Source organism: Paroedura picta, chromosome 14 (genome assembly GCF_049243985.1).
Source record: "Paroedura picta isolate Pp20150507F chromosome 14, Ppicta_v3.0, whole genome shotgun sequence".
NCBI classification, from domain to species: domain Eukaryota; kingdom Metazoa; phylum Chordata; class Lepidosauria; order Squamata; family Gekkonidae; genus Paroedura; species Paroedura picta.
This window is the reverse complement of record NC_135382.1, coordinates 1,040,598-1,054,548: the sequence shown is the minus strand read 5'-3', so window position 1 is coordinate 1,054,548 and position 13,951 is coordinate 1,040,598. Positions and strand designations below refer to the sequence as shown.

Sequence of the window (13,951 nt, the reverse complement as noted above, 5' to 3'; positions counted from 1 at the left end):
TGCTTGAGGCTGATCCTGCACTGAGCAGGGGGTGGGACTAGATGGCCTGCATGCCCCCTTCCCACTCTAGGATTCTACAATGCTATGAAAATCAATCTTCCCCCTCCCATCTGGCCACAGGGATCATTCAAGATACAGACCTCCCCACTTTGCATCATGACTGACATTTTGCTAACGGTAAAGGAAAGGAAGCGTTTAAAGCCACTTCTGGCATTCGTTTCTAAAGGCACAGGTAAGTCACTTTTAGATCAAAAGCAATGACAGCAGGTTTAAAGTATCCGATTACTTTAATAATACAGGTCATGGCAGCCCTCAGATAGACAGAGACCCTCTTATTTATCTTGCAGCTTTTTCTTGGGGCTGCCTCCACATGTGTGTGTGTGTGTGTGTGTGTGTGTGGAATCACAGCCAGTAAATGAAAAACTATCCATTTGAACTTGAAACTTTATTATAGATTTATCTAATTCACCACTGAACTTGAAAGCAAGCAGGCAAGCGTGGGCACACCAATGGGGATAGATTCCACAAATACCTTATGAAAAAATAACAGTTTTAAATCTATTAATTTCACTTCATCATGAAGTACATCATGAAAAATGGCCTCGGGAATGGTGTCCATCGCAGTTTTCACAAATTGTAGATTACACACATATCACGGCCCACACAGCACTGGATGAGCAGAGCAGTTTAATAGATGCAACTATTCCCAAGCCTCCCTTCCTGCACTCCACATGGGCCCTCTGCTTGGACAAATCCAAAGACCATAAAGCCAGAAAAGTCTCTCTCCTCTCCATTTAGGTTATCAAAAAGTGGAAACCAGAGAAAAAGCGTATAAAGGATACATTCCTCACCAAGAAAACCGGTGATTTCAAACAGCAGCTGGGAATTCAGCTCCCACCAATATGTGCAAAAGCAGCAGCTGAAGGCGCACATTTTTAATGCACATGGGCATTCCCACTCGGCATCAGCAGAAACAGCCATACTCAGACCCACACGCGGGGAAACAACTGAAAATAGGCAAGATCCAGAGACGGCCGCTTAAAAAAGGTGGCCCGCACACTTGGCAGTAGCACCTCTGTGGCTGCACAAGCCCTGTCCGAATTAGGGGAGAGACGCAAAAGGGCCTCCGCCTTTGTTCTCTGCAGAGAGGTTTGCAGTGCATTCAACAGGATGGACTTGCATGTCTCCATTGGGTCCCCCGGCCTAGCATCCTCTGTCTGTGTGTGTGTGTGTGTGTGTGTGTGTGTGTGTGTGTGTGTGTGTGTGTGCAAGAACAACAGCCGTGTGTGCAAAGCCCTGTCAGGCAGGAAAAGAGTTACTAGACGGAACTATTTTTAAATACGGAGTTTGCTGTCTCCTTTGTAAATATTTTTAAAAGGCACAATTTTGTGACGACCGTCTCAAGCAGTTTTGTTAACCTGCATCCCCCGCACCCTTAATCCATTTGATCAGATATTAGCAGCATTTTTGATAAATTTAGGCAAGAATGCTGTCATGGGCTAGTACACTTTTATACCTGAACGATGACAGAAAATAAACTCCAGGGAAAGTGCGTAATTGTAGATGTCGACAGGCTGCACCTGAGTAAAGGCAAGCCTAAAGACAAGACAGCCTATTCCCCTCCCAGTCACAAGGCCCTGCTCTGGCTCTTAGACACAGGCATGGCTCTCCCCATCAAGAGTTCTGGCCTTCCTATGAAGTGTTGCCACGGATGCTGGAAAGAAAGGCCCTAAAACACACATTCCACCACTAGCCTCCTTTAAACTCCTTCCTCACCTTACAGTGTCTGCAAGGAAGCAGCGTCTGCGCGAGACCTTCCAGAACAGAACTGTAACATCAGAAGCAGCCGCCAGAGAGCCTGTGTGACCAAAGGCGGCATGAGAAAAGTCTGTCAGTGCTCTGACTCACGGGAGGGACCCCCAGAAGCGGCCAGGGCAAAACAGGGCCCAGAGTTCCAGGAAGGTGAGACAGGGCAAGTCCAGTGAGTGCCTGAGGCATGTAATGCAGCAACCTTTTCTTTCTTGCTAGAAAGGACTGCTGAACTGTAATGTATATTCACTAGCATACACCAAGCACATCCCAAATGCAACACTGTTAACTGAAGAATACAACCAGGAAAAGAAATCTTCAGCCGAACTCCCAAACGCATATCTGAAAGTGACAAAAAGCAGGGTTTTTTGGCATTGCCAAAAGAAGGAACCAAGATTTGATCGTATTGTTGACGGAGCTGAATGAGGGTGAGACTGCCAGGAGGCAGCAGCTGGGAACTGCAAAGCCCGATGCTTAACTAGGCCTGTCTCTGTCAATCTTAGCCCCTCATCCTTGAAAATGATTCATGTTACTTGCTTTTTACACCTGAAAGTTATTAGTGGTATTTTTCTAGGCATTATGAACTCCGCGGAGTCCCCAGAGAGTCCTGTGCACGCCTGCTACGGATGCCCAGAGAACTCTCTCTGTCCCACGGGCAAATCGGTGGCTCGGCCCAAAGCACAAACTCCATTGCAAGACCTTTTTTTTTTTTTTTTGCTCCAATGGGCAAGTTTTTCTGGGCAGTGTGTTTGGATCCTCTGTTTCCATGATGAAATTCCGGAGAATGCGCTGGGAGGAAAGGGGTCCTGGCCGCACCAGCAGCTCCATTTCCGCCCTCCAAAAGCACCCTTAATGTCAGTCTTGCACGTCAAAGTAGTCAATCACAGGATCTTCTTTGAAGCCTTGTTCCAGGTTGTCATTCCCATGCCTGAAATAAATACAGGGGTTACTGGGGGGTTTTTTTGAATAAAAAAGCCCATTTGGCATTACCTGAGAAGACATCTTCTCAGTGAGAGGACGGTCTTCAATGGGAGAACCTCCTCCACGGCTCACGGTTCAGAATAAAACACAGAATTTGAAGAGTAAAGACACAAAAGAGGTGACAAGAACTGCTACAGGAACTGCTCAACAGACGGCCTATGAAAAGCTGGTAAAGAAGCCAAGGTTCAGATGGGTCACCCTGTTGGTCTGAACCAGCGGAACAAAGGGGAGTCCAGTGGCACCTTTAAGCCCCACCAAGTTTTATTCAAGGTGTGCTGCATACTTCTTTTGTGAGCATGCATACTCCTTCAGGGTGGGCCAGGAAGGGCTGCCAAGAGCCAAGAGGCACGAGTAACTGGACCATTATAGCCGAGATTGGATCAAGGCAGGTGTCAAGATCTGTGAATGGCAGTAAATCTTCACTAACAGCTTTCATATGAACTCAGACTTCATATAAACACATTTATATTTTATTTACTACATATATGTGTGTGTGTGTTGTATACACACGCACACACACATATACACACAGCTACATGCTTATGAAAGCTTATGCACAACATAAAACTGGGCTAGTCTTCCGGTGCCCCCAGACTCCAACATTGTTCTGCTGCTTCAGACCAAGTCAGCGACCGCCCTGCATCTCCCTTCTTGTGTGCGCATGTACCCATCACAATTCAGAGCGCATAGACTGCACAACTTTGCATTGCTGAGAATACAAGTTCACATGTTCGATCTTACTGCTGGGGGGATGCCCTGGAGCGGCTGCTCCCACGAGAGAATACTGGCTCACATGTTCCTCGGTCAAATGCTGCCTCCGCAGAAGAAAGCTTAGCAAGGTTGAGCATTCAGAGGTGTCCCTTCAAGGCAGTTTCACCGCGCATGGAGGTGAGCGGCACCATGCAAGACAGAAGCTATCAGCCCCAAGTCTGGCTATCTGGAGGGAACAACACTGTGGACAGGGAAGCTCTGGTCCTCCTGGCTTAACATTTTTCTTTTGAAATTCTTAAACTGTCTACGGAGTCAATGGTTAGATAGGAGCGGGAGGGGGTTGCCAACTGTACTGGTGAAACTGAGAGAAGAAGAGAGGAGGGGCAACGGAGAAAGATGGGCTAGAGGTGACTGAATGGGTGGAAGGGAGGAGGAAGTGGCTGAGAGGGTAACAGTAGGGAGCAGGCACTAACAGGGTAGGCTGTTACGGAAGGGGAGCAACGCAGGACTGGCGGGAGTAGAAGGCCAAAAAGGAAGGACCTGGATACTGAGTTAGCAAAGAGTGCCGCAGAATTGACTGATTAGAAGGGAACTTGACCCTATAGGGAAATCTGCGGGCCAGACAACTGATGGGGACTCTGTCGAGAACCTCAGGCGACTGCAGCTGTGAAGTCCTTTCGAAATCTCCAACACGGCCAACACCACGACTCGGCATGCAACCAAAAGTTAGTTTATTGAATAAAGGACATACAGACAGATCACCTTGCCCAGGTCACACGCAGAACAGAAGAACTGACCATGACGGAGCGCTGAGGTCAGACCTGGGCTTTCTAGACACATGAGCAGGCTCCCTCCCCCTTTCCTGGAGCCCTGGAGAACCCTTTCCCGGGGGGGGGGGGAGATGTTTGATCCTAGCCAGGTGCAAACACTGGAGACAAGCAGGCTGGGAGCAGCTGGCCATAAGGCTGCATCAGGGCTACACAAATCTACTACCATTTCAAAGGGGCAGGGAAGGAGAGCACAAATTCCCACTTCCAGGAGGAGGGGGGTTGAAAGGTGGCAGCGGTCGTGGTGACCTGGGGAGATCAGAGGGGAATGGAAGAAGCGCCTGACATCATCCCACCGCTAACAGCCCCCTCCTCCTCCTCCTCCTCTTCATGGCGGCTTGGGACGGGGCTTCGTGGGCTGCCCCACATGGAATCTATGCACTAAGCTGGGAACTGAGACATCTTCCGCATCCTCCCTCTCTCTGCGGTGTCAGGAAAGCCTTTCTGGCAGGCGTAATTCTGCAACCTCCCCCGGAGTTCCTGAGAGTCCAAAATGTCAGAGCGTTCATAGTGAGTCTCTTCCGCTACCATCATGCGGGGGGGGGGGGGTGGGCATCTGGGTGCCATTTGTCAGGGAGTGGCACTGACTTCAAGAGGCTGATGCGAAAAACTGGGAGCACCTTGTGGAAGGAGGGGGGAGATCCACCACAGCCACCGCAGCGTTCACCAATTCCAGGATCTTAAACGGGCCCACATTGCAATCGTTCAGTTTCTTACAGGGGTGCCGGTTCTTCAGATGCTTCATGGAGATGAACACAGAATCCCCCGCCTTAAACGTAGGACCCAGAGGCCTCTTTGAGTCAGCCCACTTCTTGCAGGTCCCCCTCAAGAGATTCCAGCACGTCCCCCCAGGAATCACGGCTACGCAAATGCCACTCTTCCACTCCCGGTGGGCTGGCCTCCCGGTCCCCCAGGCGGGCTGCAGAGCCAGGAAGGGGCATGCGGTGTATCCATACACCACCTCGAACAGGGAGCACCCCATGCTGGAAGGGGGGGGGCATTATATGCAAATTCTGCCAGGGGCAGGAGAGACACCCAGTTGGTAGTTTCTGAAGCATCACAGGTAGTGCTCCAGAGCCCCTGATCCACCTCCACCAACAGCCGAAGGGCCCTCCGGAACCAGGCAGTGAACTGCAGTTGATGGAGGTGCAACAGGGGCTCAGTTCGGCCCTTCTCCCGACTCAGCGACAAATGGGGTGGTGTATGGGTACACTGCATGCCACTTCCTGGCTCTGGAGCCCTGCCTGGGGGACTGGGAGGAGAGGTGCAGGGGCTGTGCCCCACGCAGCTCCCACTCTGAGCCAGGAGCCCCGACTGCCTAGAGGAGAATACAGGTCCACCGGACTCTCCTGCTTAATGTCGTGCTGAGGAAGGCGCGAGAAAAGAAGAAGAAGAAGAAGAAGAAGAGCTGGTTCTTATATGCCGCTTTTCCCTACCCGAAGGAGGCTCAAAGCGGCTTACAGTCGCCTTCCCTTTCCTCTCCCCACAACAGACACCCTGTGGGGTGGGTGAGGCTGAGAGAGCCCTGAGATTACTGAAGAAGAAGAAGGGTTGGTTCTTAGATGCCGCTTTTCCCTACCCGAAGGAGGCTCAAAGCGGCTTACAGTCGCCTTCCCTTTCCTCTCCCCACAACAGACACCCTGTGGGTGGGTGAGGCTGAGAGAGCCCAGATATGACTGCCCGGTCAGAACAGCTTTATCAGTGCCGTGGCAAACCCAAGGTCACCCAGCTGGCTCCATGTGGGGGAGTGCACAATCGAACCCGGCTCTCCAGATTAGAAGTCAGCACTCCTAATCACGACACCAAGCTGGCTCTGAGAGCATCAGCCAAAAAGTTCAAGCAGCTGAGGCAGTGGCAGAAGGGGAAATCAAAATGGGAGAAGAACTTTGCCCACCGCACTTGTTTTGCACTCAATTTATGGGGCTTGCACAGGACCTCCAAGTCCATGTGGTACATCCACACTTGAAAAGGCGCCCACAAACCTTCGAGCAGGGGCTGCCAGCCGGTCAGTGCCGGATTGATAGCGGTGGATTCCTTTTTCCAAAGGGCCCAGTTGTGTTCCGCAAGGAAACCTCTGGGGCAGGTCTGGGTCTGGCTGTACGCACCCCTCCCCCTCTGGATGAGAACCCGCTGCTGCCCAGGCATGTGCCCGGAGACTGTAACGGCGGGGAGGGTCTGGATGAGCCAGTGCAGGGTTGGAGGTCAAAAGGGACTTCAGTTCCTTGAACATCACCAGGCAGTCTGCCGTCCAGTCCAGATGGCCCCTTCTCCCTCCCCCCAGGTCTTCAACAAGTCGGTGAAGGGCAAAATGATATGAGAGAACTGAGGAAGGAAATCACGATAGAAATTCAAACTAAGAACAAGAGTAAGGACACGGTAGAACCATTGTAGGGACAAATAATGGAATCATAGAATAATGGAGTTGAAAAGGACCTCATGGGTCATCTAGTCCAACCCCCCCACACTATGTAGGACACTCACATCCCAATCGCTCATCTACTGTAACCTGCCACCCCCTTAAGCCTTCACAGAATCAGCCTCTCCGTCAGATGGCTATTTAGCCTCTGTTTAAAAATTTCCAAAGATGGAGAACCCGCCACCTCCTGAGGAAGCTGTTCCACTGAGAAACCACTCTGTCAGGAACTTCTTCCAGATGTTTAGATGGAATTTCTTTTTAATTAATTTCATCCCAATCGTTCTGGTCTGTCCCTTCGGGGCAAGAGAGAACAATTCTGCTCCATCCTTCATATGGCACCCTTTTAAATACTTGAAGATGGTTATCAGATCCCCTCTCAGTCATGATACAGCCCAAAATACCACTTGTCTTTTTAGTCACTGAGTCACACTGCTGACTCATGTTCAATGTGTCGTCTACTAAGATTCCTAGATCCTTTTTGCACATGCTACTGCCAAGACAAGTCCTCACCATCCTATATTGGTGTACTTGGTTTTTCCTATCTAAATGGAGAACTTTACATTTGTCCCTATTGAACTTCATTTTATTCAGCCCACTTCTAAAGCCTATCAAGATCATCCTGTATTCTGATTCTGTCTTTGGTTGTGTTTGCTGCCCCTCCCAGTTTAGTATCATCTGCAAATTTAATAAGTATCCCCTCTAAACCCTCGTCCAATCCAAATCTGTACACCGCTCTGCGGGAGTGGTATAAATAAAACAGTAAGGGGTGTGGGGGAGGGCTCGGTTCGGGATGTGGGGGGGGGGCAACGATCAGCCCCTTGCCCCCGGACTAACACCAACCTGGGCCGCCTTCTGCCGACAGCCACCACTATGCGGCTGTCCGCCGAAGAGGCAGGAAGGCAGCCACCCTGCCTAACCTGCTAGGGGGCCCTGGGGGGAGGGCTTGGCCCGCCCAACCAACATTTCACCTTCCCCCCAACCTCCTTACCCCCCTGCCCCATCGTCTTCACCTTCCTTCCTTCACCCCCGCGCTCCGACGCCGCTTTCCCGCCCCCAGACACCCAGCCAGCAACCCTTCTCTCCGCCGGACACTTTCCGCGCCGCTCCACCCTCGCTTCGCTACCCTGTGCTCCACCACTGCTTCGAGCCCACACTCCACCATCGCTTTCCCGCCCCAGACAACCACCCACCCTTCTCGCCACCAGACACTTTCCCCATGGTCCTCCTTCCTTCTCTACCCTGCACTCCGCCGCTGCCGCTTCAAACCTGTGCTCCGCCGCCGCTTTCCCGCCCCCAGACAACCACCCACCCACCCTTCTCACCGCCAGACGCTTTCTCCACGGCCCCCCTCCCTTCTCTACTCCGCGCTCCGCCGCTTCGAACCTGTGCTCCGCTGCTGCTTTCCCGACCCCAGACAACCATCCACACGCCCTTCTCGCCCCCAAACTCTTCCCCCCTTCCAACTCGCACCCCCATACACCCGCTCAGCAGACCCTTCGCCCCTTCCTTCCTCCCTGCCCCATCGACTTTCCACTCCACCTACCTGCCTGCCTTCCTTCTTATGCTCCTTTCTCCCCTTCTCTCTCTCTCTCACTTTCTCTCTCCCTCTCGTTCTCCCTGCCTTCCTTACTTCCTTGCCTCTGTCCCTCAGCCCCCCGGGGGGGGCCTCCCTTGTCCACCCCACTGACCTCTAGCGCCTGCCATATTTTCCATACAGCGGGCTTAATTTCTAGTCTTTAACCGCTCCGCAAGGTTAATAAATAAATAAAACAGTAAGGGCCCCAAGGGGGGGCACTGTCTGGGATGAGGAAGGGTGCCGACAGGCCCCTTCCCCTGAACTGACAAGCGGAGCGAGCGTACCTTGGCTCTCGGTGGGGGGTGGGGCTCTGGTAGGGGGTGGGGTGGGTTGGGAGGCGCTTTGCGCCTCCCAATTGGTTGTTGGCCGAGCAAATAGCCAATCAGCAGCCTCACACAGCGCAGCTGCTGATTGGCAGTTTGGGGCTGGACTGACAAGCAGAGGGCCCAATTGGGAGGCGCAAAGCCTCCCAACCCACCCCACCCCCTACCAGAGCCCCACCCCCCGCCGAGAGCCAAGGTACGCTCGCTGGCCCCCGCCGTCTACCCGAGAACGGCTCCCCAGACCCCGGGGTGACCGCTGGCCGGTTCGATGTACAAAAACGTTCCCCATGCCCCGGGGAAGGCGAGCCGCGGCTCAGTGTATTTGAGAAACTGCCTCCCTGCCTATACCCCCAAAAGAGTCTCACGCTCTGCCACCTCCAACTGGCTGCTGATCCTGGCCCCAGAGAAGCACGTCGGACCTCAATAAGGGCCAGAGCCTTCTTGGTCCTGGCCCCTACCTGGTAGAATGGGATTCGCAATTCAGGGCCAAGTGGCCAACTGGGAGGCGCGCTGGCCACTTGGCCCGTCTCCTGGACGGCCCGCTGCTAACTCTACACTCCTCCTGAGCCGCCATCCTTGCCGGATGGCTGCCGGGCAGGAGCCTTACCCCACGCTGCTGGACTCCGGGGAAACTTCTTTCCCTCCGCCCAGCGACTGCCCTTCCCCACCAACGCACCTCCACGACATCCTACCCCGCCACCCGAGCCCTTCCCACCCCCACCCCGAGCGTCTCTGCCCGCCACCCGAGCCCTTCCCACCCCCACCCCGAGCGTCCCTGCCCGCCACCTGAGCCCTTACCACCCCCACCCCGAGCGTCCGTACCAGCCCGCCCCACACTGCGCCCTTCCCACCCTGATCTACAACAAACATCCTCGCCCGCTGACGCCCGCACTCTTCCCACCCCCAAACCCCCACTTACATGCAGCCGCTTCCCCGCCTGGGATTCCCTGCTGCCGCGCCCACTCTAAAACGACACTTCCTCGCTTCGCCGCTTCGGCCGGATTTCGCCGCCGCCAATTTGACGGGCACAAGATGGCGACCATGACTCCCGCGAGACGCCGTACAGCCGCTCCTCGCCCAGCAGCCCACCGATGCCTCACACAGCCGCCCCAAAATGGCGCCGCTGCATGGGCCACCACCGCGGAGTTGCTGCCACAAAAACTCCACGCCAAGCCTTCGCGGCCCGCCCTCAGCCGCCTGTCCTCCCGCTGCCCACCTACGCTCCTCCACGCTGCCGCCCGCCTGGGCCCTGGTGAGTCTACAGGATGGGAAGGGGGCCGCAGAACGACAGCCACCACCCCTCCAAGCCAGGCCCCGTCCACCAGCCTCCCGGGGCCATGTTCTCCCCCAGCTAGCGCCCGCTGTATTTAAACAACAGCGGGCTTAATTCCTAGTACTTGAATAAAGCTGTACTTACTTTTCTGCCTGTTTGTGATGAGGAATAGGTGGGGGAGGTCTGCTCTGCCTCTCCTTGGTAAGCAGAGATGTGAGAGTGACTGCTGGACAAACTGATTTCCCTCTGGAGAAAGGAAGTCATAATATCAATGAGATTTGTCCTATGATTTCTGCATGACTGCAACTGAACACCTTGCGTCTCATTCTTACTCTTGTTTGGAAACAGGCAGTTTGCTTCCCCCTTTATTGTGATTCTTTGATTCGCTGTCTCCATGCAAGAAAATCACAGTTTTGAACAATGGCTTCATTTAATCATCATGCATCGTTTGGCAATACTAAGGAGCACATGTTATGCAGAGAAATTAAATGACAGATAAAACAAACTCCATTAACTATAAAATTGAGGCACAGAAAATGAGGCTTTTTTAATATGACAAGACACAATTCTACAAAATCCCTTGACTCAGAAGTAGGGAGGAGAGCCTGGGCGGCCCACTTTGGTCACCGCAGAGGAATGTGGAAATGCAGATGACAAGGTTCACAACACGTTTGCCTAAGTCCCTCCCTAAAGTCTGCCCGGCAAATGTAGCAGTCACAGGATTCGATGACAGACTCTCTTGTCCATTAAAACCGGTGAAACGGGAAGCAGAGAGTAGAAGTACGATTTATTTAGAAGAGTCCTACGTGGCATCTTCAGAGCCCCATTTCAGCTGGTGCAAGTACATTTCTCACAGTGGAAGGGAGCAAGAAGGGGAATCCCACTAGGAGTTCAACCAGGAGTGACTAAGGAGGAGGCCCTGGGTGGCACGATATAGTTTAATGAAAGCAGGAGCCAATGAGGCAGCAGAGAAACAAGCAAACTCCATGCTGGGGATGGTTAGGAAGGATTTAAAATGAACATTGTAATGCTGTTGTGGATCTGACAGACAACACACACAATTAAATTCTCCTTCACACAATAAGGTACCAAACTGTGGGATTAGTTGCCAGAAAATGGACTGATGCGCATTAGCACAGATGACTTTAAAAGGGGGTTAGGAGATTTCATGGAGCATAAATCCACTACCGGCTATACCCATAATGACAACATATGAAAGCACAGGAAGAGACCATGTAAAATTATGCTGTAAGGACTGAATAAAATGGGCAGTGTTTTCAAACTGCCCTGAGCCTCCGGGGAGGGCGGTATATAAATCTAAATAAATAAAATAAAATAAATAAAATAATGGGAGGTCTCAGAGAAATTACTCTATGCAAATGCAGAACACTGTCTTCTTAAGTGCCTGATAAACAAACAATGGGCAAGGTATTCAGTATAGATGTAAAAAATCAAACTGGCCGAAAGATAACATTTACTGAAGGTGATTATTTTGCCCCTTATAACAAGGAAATGGAACCACATACTTCACCGCACTGATCACAACATTGCGCTTGGGTTCGTTATCATAGCTCACACTCTCAATGCCGTACGCCTGAGCGAGCTCGTGGATGATTCTGCGGTGCTCTCTCTTCATGGGCGGGAAGCAGTGGCTCTTCTTCGTATGCTTGCTCTAGAGCAGGCCAAGAGAGACACATTAACCTTATGAAAGCTGGAGGAAAATACAGCACAGGAGGTTAGACCCAAAGGACGTTCTGGCAGATGCCTCAGCAACAAAAGGCCCTGGAGGGGACAAAGCCAGGGACGGAGCTTTCTGCCAAGCTTCCCTGCCCAGGGCACGCTCATGCTTCTCCTCTGAAGGTCCCTCGACACCCCCCCCCCCCCCGTTACAGTGACAGTGGAGAGGTGAGGAAATCTAGTTCCATCGGCTTCACTCTACCGGGGGGGCTGTCCCGCTCACAATGTCTATTACAATCGTGTAGAAGGGATCTCCTTGGCCAAGGAGGAAGGACAGCACACAGTGGTCCAGACTGCAGGATCTTCAATTGGGCCGGCATCATTACCCCTAACCGTAAAAGCTACGTCCAAACAGTCGACAAGAAGGAAGCTGACCCAAGCTTCTATTTAAAACATCCATACTTAGAAATGATTCTCCCTCTTTTACTTCAAACTCTGTACAAAACAGAATGACCATTAAAAATAGCCATACGCAGCTTTTAATATTAATAAATTTGAGCATACACAGGTTTCCTTTACTCACCTTGTTTACCGCTTCTACAAGGGCTTTCATTTCTTTCTCAGTTTCACCAACAAACTTTAAATCCTTTCTGAAATAATTAAAAATATAACTTACTACAGATAAAGGCAAAGCAGTTTTCCTGTGTAATTCAAACCTGTCAAAAAATTGTGCTTGAACTATATATCCCATTTTATCATAGTAAATTTCAGGGCCAAAATTTTTCCTGCAATTTTTCACTTACCAACCCCCCAATTTAGACAATGATTTTTTTTCTGAAGAAAATTATTGCTTTGAAATGCAAGAACCATATGGATTTTATATTCGAGTGCCATTTCTTTTCATGCTTTGTTTTCTTGAGCTTTTTCGCCACAGACGAACTTGATAGGGCGGCCTAAGTCCAAAGACAAGCCTGGCAGACCAAGGTTCCCGTTGTAGGCAGAGCGACCCCTTCATGGAAGGCTCCTTGCTGTGTGAGCTCTGCGCTCACGTTCCTTGTTTCTGACTGCATCTATTTGAGAAGGCAGCTGTATCTTCATGCCCATCGTGCCAGAAACCAGAAGGCAGGGGAAGAAGAAGAAGAAGAACATCTTCTAGAAGTCCAAAGCTTCTAACTGTTTTCTCTGCGTTAAGACACTGCCCCAATGCTGATCTTCAGGAACAGCCTAGTGTACTTTTAAATGCCCACGTCTTCCAAGGTGTGTCAGCCTTAACCACAAGTAGAACACGTGCAAAAACTAAAATGCCAAAGAAGCCCCCCCCCCATGCTGCCACCCTTGGGGGTGCAGCAAAGGGCTCAGGCACAGCACACTGCCCCCCAGTCCAGGGGGCTTGCTTGACATGTGAGAACAATTCTGCATTGAAGGCCAGAGGTCACCTACTGCCACAAGAGCTTTGCCTTCGGGGCTCCACCCAGCATCACAGAACAACCCAAGGAGGGATTGTAAATGTGGGGATTGTATTGTTCGTTTTTTAATACAAAATGCAGAGATCGGATCATCAGGATCTGGTGATTCATTAAGATTTAGATTTTTTAAGTGCTGCGGCTACTTCTGGCAAGCATATTCTTTCATCCACTTTCTTTATCTTCTCTTAATTTGCGTATCTTCAGCTTGCTTAAGTATTTTTTAATTTGGTCTATATTTGGGGTTTTGCCCAATAATATAACATGAGCTAGCTCTTTGATAATCAAGCTATTGACTGAAGCTATTAAATCATCTTTCATTTTTATTTGAACCACCATTTAATTTGTTTTTTTTTATTTTATTGTTGACAACCTATCAGCTTAATCTCCAGTCCCATAAAGTCTCTGCTTCATATATAATGTTTTTTTGTGAAGGAAAACCGCATCAATTTGTTCAAGTTTATTCTGTTGTTGCTTAACTGCTTTCAGAAAACTTTCTTGATGTTTTCTAAATATTTATTCCTTTCTTTCCCCTGATTTCTGTTAAAATGTGCAGCTATTCATTTTGCTGCTTCCCAAATATGCACTGGGGAGTTTTCAGGTTTCATATTTATTTTTAATAATTCCTCAAGCTCTTTAATTTCTCTCTGATTTGTAATTTTATACATTAATTCTTTACTTAAACTCCAGGGCTGTGGGTTTTTTTTAATATTCCTTATTACTCATAGTTACTGAAATTGATACACGATCTGCAGACTTCCAACTGCCAAGTCTTCTCCCTTATTCACTACTGTCGCTGAGATAAGAAATAAACCTGTTCTGGAATAGGTATTATGTACCTACTAGTAATCAAGCCCGCTGTACGCAAAATACAGCAGGCGCTAGGCATGGGAGC

General features: G+C 50.6%; 1 protein-coding gene across 2 annotated transcripts in view; it reads right to left on the bottom strand.

Moving 5' to 3' along the window:
• Positions 1–430: 430 nt before the first annotated feature.
• Positions 431–13,951, bottom strand: part of NFX1 (nuclear transcription factor, X-box binding 1) — an 80,768-nt gene continuing 67,247 nt past the window's right edge. Inside the window, exons 21-24 of one of the 2 annotated variants that reach the window (XM_077310259.1) lie at positions 12,177–12,243; positions 11,443–11,588; positions 10,061–10,162; positions 431–2,737 (exon numbers count right to left, since the gene is read on the bottom strand). In XM_077310259.1, the coding sequence (XP_077166374.1) occupies positions 2,665–2,737; positions 10,061–10,162; positions 11,443–11,588; positions 12,177–12,243 (388 nt within the window). In that variant the 3' untranslated portion in view covers positions 431–2,664. The remainder of the gene's footprint in view (positions 2,738–10,060; positions 10,163–11,442; positions 11,589–12,176; positions 12,244–13,951) is intronic. The other variant, XM_077310260.1, reaches the window with a different exon arrangement.